This window comes from Perca flavescens, chromosome 3 (genome assembly GCF_004354835.1).
Source record: "Perca flavescens isolate YP-PL-M2 chromosome 3, PFLA_1.0, whole genome shotgun sequence".
NCBI classification, from domain to species: Eukaryota; Metazoa; Chordata; class Actinopteri; order Perciformes; family Percidae; genus Perca; species Perca flavescens.
This window is the reverse complement of record NC_041333.1, coordinates 40,702,632-40,713,377: the sequence shown is the minus strand read 5'-3', so window position 1 is coordinate 40,713,377 and position 10,746 is coordinate 40,702,632. Positions and strand designations below refer to the sequence as shown.

The following is a 10,746-nucleotide window of genomic DNA, read 5'->3' as shown; positions in this document are numbered from 1 at the left end:
GTTCTACTACACCCTGCTATGTTCTACCACACCCTGCTATGTTCTACTACGCCCTGCTATGTTCTAATACGTCCTACTATGTCCTACTATACCCTTCTACGCCCCTCAGAGTCCTACTACGCCCCCCTACACCCCTCAATGCCCCACGATGCAGAAGTGGAGACAGAGAAACACTTTCCGGGGGGCGGATGATGAATTCAATTTCTAACGGGACGGGAGGAAGCGGGACTTCAGCCATCTGGTTTACTAACAGCAGACGACAGGACATTTCACACCTGTCCAACAAGGTTACCGTGACGACAGCTGCTGTCTGTTTCTGACAGCCGATTGGTACGGCCTGTTGCTCCGAGTTACAACAGCAGACACTGCTGCACACAGACTTCAGGATCACATTCAATGGAACTAAACTTTATTGAAGCTTTAATTTGCTGTCTTTAAACTGCGTTTTCTTCACCTGATGTGAAATGCTTTGACTTGCTTTTGTGTGTTTTTCTTAAAAGTATTTGTACAAATAAAGTTTGTAGAAATACTATAGACCGAAAACAGTTTCACCTCAGACACCTATGTATGGTTTCATTGGACAAAAGCGACAAAAATGTATAAAAGAAAGGGACGAAATGCGACAAAAACATAGAAAAAAACATAGAAAATGTTGAAAAACTGACAATTCATAAATAGCGACAAAAATGTCAAAAAAACGACAAAACCTTTAAAAGAAGTGGCGGCGTCCATCTCCACTGGACCACATTTTTGAGAGATTTTATACTTAAAATAAACTGTAAAATCCAGGATTGAATTTAAAATCCTTCTCCTGACCTACAAAGCTCTAAATGGTCTAGCACCATCATATCTAGAAGAGCTCTTAGTACCTTATTGTCCCACTAGAGCACTGCACTCCCAAAATGCAGAGTTACTTGTGGTTCCTAGAGTCTCTAAAAGTAGAATGGAAGCCAGAGCCTTCAGCTACCAGGCTCCTCTCCTGTGGAACCAGCTCCTGGTCTGGGTCCGGGGAGCAGACACCATCACCACGTTAAAGAGTAGCCTAAACTTAAAATTCTCCTATTTGATAAAGCTTATAGTTAGGGAGTGAGGAGTTGCAGCGTTTGTCTAGACCGACGGGGGAGGGTGTATCGCTGCAGACACAGCACCCCTTCTCTTCTCTGCTTCTCTTCATAGTCATCAGATTCATCTACCAACCCTTATAGAACTGGCACAGGTTTGCCTTGTACCAACTCTTAATTATGCTGTTATAGTTTCAGACTGCCGGGGGACTTCCTTTGACACACTGAGCTCCTCTCTCCTCTCTCTTTCCATCTGTGTGCATCCATGTCCCAGAAATGCTTGTTACTAACCTAGCTCCGGGGAGCTTATTCCCCGGAGTCCTTATGTTTTCTCGCCTCTTCATTTTCCTTGGATCAGGGTGACACCTAAATCCTGTTTGCAGCTGCTGCCGTGGTCCTGCTCGATGTCTCTGCCCTACTACGCACTACTATGCCCTGCTATGTCCTACTCCGCCCTGCTGTGTCCTACTAAATACTAGTCTTAACGACTACTCAAAGCGCTTTTACATAGACCAATCACACACATTCATACGCTGTGGCCGAGGCTGCTGTACAAGGCGCAACCTGCTCATCAGATAAACATTCACACTCATTTACACTCTGATGAGCAGCATCAGGGGCAACTCAGGGTTCAGTGTCTTGCCCAAGGACACTTCGACATGGGACTGCAGGGCCTAACCCTAACCACCAACCTTCCGATTGGAAGGCAATGCCACTCTCTACCACTGAGCCACAGCCGCCCTGTGGGAAACTGACAGAAACTGACTGAAACTGAAAATGCGTCGGTCTTAAACTAGCAAAGACACTTGCGTTGGGCTTTGCGCTGCGCTGGGTGCAAGATAAATCTCTTCAGAAGAGGTCATTATCTTCACTCCAGTTTCTGCGCGGGAAAGTCACCGGACGCAACAATCTTCTGAACGTAGTCCTACTGAGAGATCCAGAGAGAGTTGTGTGGAGCTGATAGTCTTAATTAGCTTGGTAGCAACTCATTTGGCAACGGCTTGAATGTAACGGACGTTCATTAACACCTTGGGTTGTCTCCCTCTTCGACCATGGCGCAACTTTTTGCATTTCTTTCATTTAACACCTCAACACTTCTTCTTCTGTTTATATTTTCTGCCAGCTTCTCATTACAGGCCACAAAAACCTTTTTAAAAAGCGATAAAAACATCGGAAATAGTGACGAAAAAAAGCGGCAGAAGCTTCAGAAGAAATGTCAACAGAGCAATCTCAACATGACAGGTTCACATCCAGCTGAGAGGGGTTTTTGCATGTTCAGTTTAACAATGTAACGGTTTCCATGGCAGCCGAGATAACTGCAGTTTAACGGGGACTTTGTTGGGCAGTTTTGGTACTTTCTTTACTTCCCTGATGGATCAGAAAGTCTCAGATGTCGCTGTCCACCTGTCTACCTGTCTACCTTTCCACCTGTCTACCTGTCCACCTGTCTACCTGTCCACCTGTCTACGTGTCTACCTGTCTACCTGTCCACCTGTCCACCTGTCCACCAGGTGTCCCCAGATGGTTCCTCCCCCTTCACTCACATGTAGCTTGTTCCCTCATCACTTCTTCTCTGCTTATTCTTCACTTGCTGACACCAACTGTAAGTCTGGCGTTTGTGTGTGTGTGTGTGTGTGTGTGTGTGTGTGTGTGTGTGTGTGTGTGTCGTGCTGTGGACCCAACCCAGTGTGTGAATATCCACCACACACTGAAGAACCAATCAGTCTCCTCCGTCCTCTCCTCTCATGTCTCCTCTTATGTCTCCTCCTCTATCTCATCTCCTCTTATGTCTCCTCTCCTCTTATGTCTCCTTCCATGTCTCCTCTCCTCTTATGTCTCCTCTCCTCTTATGTTTCCTCTCACGTCTCCTCTTATGTCTCCTCTCCTCTTATGTCTCCTCCTATGTCTCTTCTCCTCTTATGTCTCCTTTCCTCTTATATCTCATCCCATGTCTCCTCTCCTCCTATGTCTCCTCTTCTCTTATGTCCCCTCTCCTCTTATGTCTCCTCCTATGTCTCCTCTCCTCTGTCTCCTCTCCTCTTATGTCTCCTCTCCTCTTATGTCTCCTCTTATGTCTCCTCTCCTCTGTCTCATCTCCTCTTATGTCTCCTCTTATGTCTCCTCCTCTGTCTCATCTCCTCTTATGTCTCCTCTTATGTCTCCTCTCCTCTGCTCTCTCAGCCTGTTCTTGTGAACCATTTGTACACATAGCTGTGAATAGTAGCTTTTTAAACGTTTTTATCGCTTTTTTAATGCTTTTTTGGCACTTTCTGTGGAGTTTCTTTTGTCAATTTTTATGATGCTTTTTACAAGGCTATTGATGCTTTTCTTTTTATGCTTTTTTAAAAGCATTATTTGACGCTTTTGTGACGCTTTTTACAAGGCTATTTTCAACACTTTCTTTTGGCGCTTCCTCTCCTCTCTCCTTGTCTCCTCTCCTTCACATCCCAGATATAGTCTTAACTTCCTGTCAGGAGGAAACCTTTTCTCTCTGCCTGTCAGTCTGAACAGCTCTCAGAACGCCGCGCGTGTGTGTGTGTGTGTGTGTGCGAGCCCGCTGTGTCTTTGCTCATTCATTAGTCCAGACCGACGGACACATTTACCTCCACCCGTGCGTTTGATTGGACGGCCCACAGCGAGGCGTTTGATTGGTCTCCTCCTCTGCAGGGTAGACTTGACCTTTGAACCCATTAAAGGAGCGTTTCACGCATAAGTACATGTTTATTATCTCAGCCGGGAGAGGACTCGGTGACCGAGGACAAAGAACCAGAAACATCACCTGCCTGCCTGCCTGCCTGTCTGCCTGTCTGTCTGTCTGTCTGTCTGTCTGCCTGTCTGTCTGATAAAAAAAGACAAATCTGCTTTGAGTTAACCTGCGAGAGCATGTTTCCTCCAGCGCCCTCAAAGCAGACACTGGCTGCATCCCAGGGTCTTTATTCAATTCAATTCAAACAACTTTATTAATCCGAGAAATGACATGATACATAAATCAGGTTCCCAAACAAGTTGAACACAAGCAGCTCACACCTCAGGAAAACCAAACAGGATGCTTGTTCCGGAGACTTTTGTCTGGATTTTAAAGTCTGATAGCAGACAGGATTAAGGACTTTGAATAGCAGTTTGTTTTATCTGGGTGGTGCCCTAAAGCGCCGGCCTGAGGGCCATGATGTAAAACTGTGAGAACAGAACATGAGCGTGTTGGTCCATAATTAGTTTGGCTTTTTGTACCACAAGTCCCTCTGCTGAACTTCAAGTATTTTGGAGCAGACCTTCACAATGCTGTGGAGGCTACAGATTTCCCACCGTGGTCAGAAAGCACAGGGGAGACACACACACATTCACACTCACATTCACACACTCACACACACTCTCAGCAGTGTTTAATGGGAGTCAATATTTGCTCCCTCTCTGAGTTCCATTAAAGCTTAATTAGACTCAGCCGTCTCTCTGTTCAAACAGTGGAAGCTGCTGCTGCTGTTTTCACTCTAATGATCGCTCCCAGCACTCCCAGCACTCCCAGCACTCCCTGTCCTGCACGCTGGAGTCTATTTTAAGTGAGCGAGAGGAGGCTCTCCGGCACGTGAACACCGAACTTCGTGCACTCTCCTTCACAGATGTGGAGGTTGATTTTTTAGATAATTGACTGAGTAAAATCTGCGTTTATTTTTTAACCCGGACCCTATTTTTTCATGTTTTTGTGTCTACAGTTAAGTGATGTATAATTCATAATATAATGACTTCATTCTTGTATATAATTCTGTTTTCTGAGACTGAATTTCTGCACATGTATTGATACATTAGATTTCTTATATTGTGAACAAAACTCTGAAATTGGTCCAGTATTGAGCGAGAAAGCTGTAAGCGGCAGCCGTGAACCGTTTTGCAATGTAACCCTACAGCATTAATGTTCAGCATCAATTAGTGTCCACTAAAAGTTCTGTTTTTGCCGCTGACAGACTCAGGTTATTATTCTTAGTGTCTGACAGCATTATGGAAAGGATCCCTGCAGAGATAGACCTTTTAGTTAAAGAGTAAGATCCTTTTAGTTTAACATGAAACAGCCCCGAAATCACAATCACCAAACTACACCAGACTCCATGTAAATAATCAGTACTTTTAGCATGTACAGAGCCAGCATATCTCCACCAGACTCCATGTAAATAATCAGGACTTTTAGTGTGTATAGAGCCAGCATATCTCCACCAGACTCCATGTAAATAATCAGTACTTTTAGTGTGTATAGAGCCAGCATATCTCCACCAGACTCCATGTAAATAATCAGGACTTTTAGCATGTATAGAGCCAGCATATCTCCACCAGACTCCATGTAAATAATCAGGACTTTTAGCATGTATAGAGCCAGCATATCTCCACCAGACTCCATGTAAATAATCAGGACTTTTAGCATGTATAGAGCCAGCATATCTCCACCAGACTCCATGTAAATAATCAGGACTTTTAGCGTGTATAGAGCCAGCATATCTCCACCAGACTCCATGTAAATAATCAGGACTTTTAGCGTGTATAGAGCCAGCATATCTCCACCAGACTCCATGTAAATAATCAGGACTTTTAGCGTGTATAGAGCCAGCATATCTCCACCAGACTCCATGTAAATAATCAGGACTTTTAGCGTGTATAGAGCCAGCATATCTCCACCAGACTCCATGTAAATAATCAGGACTTTTAGCGTGTATAGAGCCAGCATATCTCCACCAGACTCCATGTAAATAATCAGGACTTTTAGCGTGTATAGAGCCAGCATATTTCCACCAGACTCCATGTAAATAATCAGTACTTTTAGCATGTATAGAGCCAGCATATTTCCACATGTAAATGGGTGAATTAAGGGTTTATTTCAAACCAGAGTGGTGATTGTTGGAACAGTGGTAAGACGAACAAAAACAGCTTTTGATAGTTTTATTTTGTTTCTGTCAACTTTGAATAAAGTGTTTTTTACATCCTGATTATTTACATGGAGTCTGGTGGGTTTGACTCCATGTAAATAAACAGTACTTTTATCATTGTAAAACACCCTTCATTAAATAGGATTGTAATGAAACTCTGGACAGACAGGAGACAGAGCCACACACTTGACTGATTTATCTTTTTTTTTAATTGATAATTACATTAATTATTCAGGTACACTGCAGCTGGACAGCTGCTGATTGGTCCGTGCAGTCGCTCAGGAGAAGTCCAGGTGATCTGGGATTGGTCGGTTGGTCAGCTGGGAACAAAACAACAAGGACATGTGAGACACGATGCAAGTTCCAAGGGCTTAAACATGAATTCAGGGTATTTAGGCACCCGTGCGGGGCTAATGCTGTGATTATGTGGTGTCAAGACAAATCGAAAAAACAGTTTTTGAGTTGGAAATGCATGTGAATGCATGCTGAAGTCAAAACAACAACTGAGAAACATTTTGGTGCCCGACTTGCTGACTTCATATGCGTCATCAACATGGCGGCAAAACATTTAATTAGTTCACGTATTTTGTCAACTTTTTGCTCAAATGTAATTCTGAATCTGATAATACCTTTAGTTGTTGTCCATAAACAGGAACCTAGACTATTGTGTTAAATAAAATGTCCGTCGTGTGCATATTTGATGCTCTGAAATACATGCTGTGATATTCATATAAACAGTAACGTCATCAGCATACAATCAAATCAGAAAAAATCAGTTTCTGAGTTGGAGAATGTGTGTGAATGCAGAATGCTGAAGTCGGAACACTTTGGAAACTCGGGAGAGTTTTTGGTGGCCGATTTTTTGGCTTGACGTCACATGTGTCATCAATATGGCAGCAAAACTAGATTATTCATTAAAACTTTATATTTATTCATGTATTTAATATACATGTTTTGCTTGAATACAAGTTTTAATTTGGTGTTACTGTTTGTTGTTGTCCATAAAGAGTTAGTTAGAAAAGTTATTTATTAACATAAGTATAGTATTTAATCCTTAATAACAAGTCAGCTACATTAGCTGAAGCAATATTTTAGCATTTATTAGCATTTAACATTGACTAACAAGTCAGATAGCGTTAAATCTGACTTGATAGTTGTGTTAAATTCTAATCTAACTCACTCTGTGAACAGCCACTGACGTTAACGGTTAAAACTATTGTTGCACGTCTTCCTGCCATTCAATTTGTTGTTATGGTTACAATCAACTTTCCGACTTGAGAGCTGGTGAACACACCAAAGTCAAAGAACGACTTAAAATCTCTGAAACTTGGACCACCCATTAAAGGTGCTGTAAGTAGGATTGTGAAGATCCAGGACTTAGCCAAATTCAAGTTCACATCGACAACTTCTCAGTCCCTCCCCCCACAAGGGAGAATGAATGTGTCATGAGCAGTGATTGACATGCAGTTAGACACCCCTTCTGGCCCTGATTGGTGCATCTGAACAGGGAGCTGTGGATTTTTACAAATCTCACTACAGGTTGTAGGTGGTGCCAGAGGAGCTGGATATATTTTAAATGATCTGCTTCATGTAGTTCTACTGGAACATAGGGTCAGTTTCAGCAAATATGACAGAAAGTTATTTCTTAGTTTTATAAGGCTTACCTACTGCACCTTTAAATGGGAATTAACAGGAAGTGAAGCCCTTCCAGTAGAAGTTCTTGCAGCCAGCTTTGCGTTCGCGGGGGGGCAGGTTGTTGGGGGGGTCAACGGACCGCTCCAGGTTCACCTTTTCTCCTTTTTCCATGGATACAACCTGAGCCTCCCGCTGGGTGTCGGCCTCTGGCAGACCCATCTGAGCGAGCAGATCCTCCAACGCACGTTTACTCCACTCCTGAAAAACAACGGTACATTTTTTGACAGTTTGTTAGAGAAGTCTGAGTCCTGCCTGAACTATAAAATACTTTGTAGCTTTTTCATTATTTCACAAGATCTTCTTTAGCAGATGAGGGTTTTGATTGTAAGATTGTCAGCTGCTGTTTGTGAGTTTTGGTTTGCAGCCAAATATATAAATCTATATATATATAATATCAAAGAGAGACTGTTGATCAGCTTCCTGAGTCTGTGTCCCAGTCATTGGAGACATTTAATGAACATCTTAAAAACATTCAAAGATTCATCCTGAAACGGGAGGAGGCAGAGACACAGCCAAGATGCAAATCTTATGTTGTTGTTTGAGCTTGAATGAGCAACAAATGATTATTACGGACCGCCTGTTGTGAGAGAGCCTGCAGGTGGCGGACATACATGATTAGTGACGATGAATGAAGTTATGACCCTGCTGAACCGCAGCCGGCTATTGCTGTGTGACGGCCGAACATTTGGTCTGTATCCACAATTATATTTTTAGTGTCCATGTCCGGTTTTTCTCCTCACTTTCTGATTTACATTTTCATTATCAATCAACCAGCCAACCAGCAGGATTTGTGTGCTTTACATCAAGGAACAAGGATAAAACACAACATGCAGTTAAATAGGAAAAGGATGAAACACAATAAGCAACATGTTATTCACAGACAAATGCAAATATATCTTACAATTCTGTTGTAAACGGACGCTTACCTTCAAGGTGAATCAAAACTTTAAAAATAATAAACAGAAGCCACCGATTCTCCCGACCGGAGCTGTGTCTAACTCTTGCGTTTAAACACGGGGTTAACGTTGTGAAACAGTCCCAGTTTGGTTAGGTTTAGGCACCAAAACTACTGAGTTAAGTTGATAAAAAGATGGAGGTCTGGGTTCATATCAGACGTGACTTCACTTCCTGAAGGTGACCACGTGACGCAGAACGTGACGTAGCTCCGTTTATTCCCTAAAGTAAAAAAAAACTCTGTTTCCTTTTCTGTTCAAACGGGACATGAACTCTGGTCTCCTGGGTGAAAGTCCTGTGTTTGTTTGACCCATCCACCTCCTTACCAGGATGCAAATTATGAATGGTTGGGGTTAGGAGAGCCGATTGGTCAGGGGATAGGACCTGTACCAATGGGGTTACGTTACTTTGCAGAAGTATGAACGCCTGGCCAATAAATGCTATTGAAGGGCGGGTCTTGGCGTGGCCATAGTAGGATTTGTGAATTCATTACCAGGACATTTGGAGCTCTTATACTTCCTCACCTTACTTCCTGCTTTGCTCCCATCAGAACTACTATGACCACTACAGGGCGCCGCCACTAGAAACCTAAATATTGTTCTGGTATGACCGATAGCTGAGGGTGGCTAATGTTAGCTAATTTAGGCAACCTTTCGATTGATATTTCTGCATAACTGACATTGCCAAGTCATATTGCTGCCTTTTAAGACTTTTCTTTTACTGTGCTACTCTTCTTTAGCATTTAGCATTAGGCCTATCCTGTTACCGTCACATGTAACCAACAAATTCTAGCTTTTAACTTAAAACTTCTTTACACTTGAATTAAAGCCCCTCCAAATCAAAGAAACGGTTGAAAGTCAGAACTCTTCACGGTTGAAATCCGAGCAATAACAATTGTATCGGAGGATATTTGGGGGGGTTTGTAGCATCTTAGCAAAGTCGGCGAGCTTTAAGAGAGTCAGACCAAAACCTGGCTATTGTTTTCATGTAGAAATGAAGCGCTGTGATGGTTTTTTGGCTCTCTCACTTGTGACAGAAGTCCGGCGCTGCGAGCTCGTTGCAGCAGCCTGTGGTGCAGCAGCTCCAGCTCCAGGTCCTGGTTCTGGTACTGGTCCTGGTCTCTGTCGGGCTGTGAGGAAACGGCTGGACCGCACAGGACCAATGCCACGAGAAGCAAGATGGCGGGACAACGGATGTACTGCATACCTGCAACAACAAAAAAAGATCAGGAAGGAAACATCAGAAACAAAGCAAGGAGTGGGACCGAGAAAAACCAAACGTAAGACGAAAATAAACTTCCTACTGTCTGCTGGTCTGGTATCTTCTGCTGGTCCTGGTTCTGCTTCTGGGCTTGTCTTTGGTCCTGATCCTCGGTGTGTAGCTCTTTTGTAGCCCGAAGCTCCTCCCCGTGACGCGGCGTGTTTTGATTGACAGCCGGCCGGGTGCGAGGCGATGAAGGAACGCTGACATCCAAGTTAAACAAACGACCATTAGTGCTTATTGACTTTAAATGGGACTCTGAACAATAAAACAATAAACCTATCAGCAGCAGCAGCACTCCGCAGCCGCCGGCGCTCTTCTACTGCAAATACAACGGCAGAATGTCCGTCTGAAGAGGAGGGGGAATTAACGGAGCGTTCAGAGGATTAGCAGACTTCATTAACACTTGCTGATATCTCCATTTAACAAAGAGGCAGCCGCAGAGAGTCGCCCACTCACCATTTAGTCAGAACAAACACGACTCGTGCTTCTTTTTCATACTGTAGGAAAGCACTTTCTATTAGTTTCTAATGGTCTGCAGAGGAGAGACGGAGTGGATGTGACATCAGGGAATCCCAAAACTGATGAAATCACGAAAATACTTTGGGGGGAAAAGTTCTACAGTAATACAGATATACAGATATACAGCGGTGCTCATGAGTTCATGAACCCATGCTGGAGTTGACTAAAAAGAGGAATAAAAAAAATCATCTTTTGGAAATTGACCTTAATGCCTTAATTAGAAAAATGAGGAAACATCCAACCTTTAAGGACACCAATTTTCTTTGTGAATGAATAATGTATCGTAAATAAATAATTGTTCTTCCTTAAAATACAGGGGGCATAAGTCAGTCCACCCCTATGTCAAA

General features: G+C 43.2%; 1 protein-coding gene across 1 annotated transcript; it reads right to left on the bottom strand.

Moving 5' to 3' along the window:
* Positions 1 to 6,201: 6,201 nt before the first annotated feature.
* On the bottom strand, positions 6,202 to 9,957 carry sst1.2 (somatostatin 1, tandem duplicate 2). Its single transcript, XM_028574491.1, has 4 exons — positions 9,921 to 9,957; positions 9,645 to 9,823; positions 7,633 to 7,861; positions 6,202 to 6,288 (listed from the first exon to the last, which is right to left on the bottom strand). The coding sequence occupies exons 2-3, from the start codon at positions 9,819 to 9,821 to the stop codon at positions 7,655 to 7,657; spliced, it is 384 nt and encodes a 127-aa protein (XP_028430292.1). The 5' UTR covers positions 9,822 to 9,823; positions 9,921 to 9,957; the 3' UTR covers positions 6,202 to 6,288; positions 7,633 to 7,654.
* Between the last annotated feature and the right edge of the window lie 789 nt (positions 9,958 to 10,746).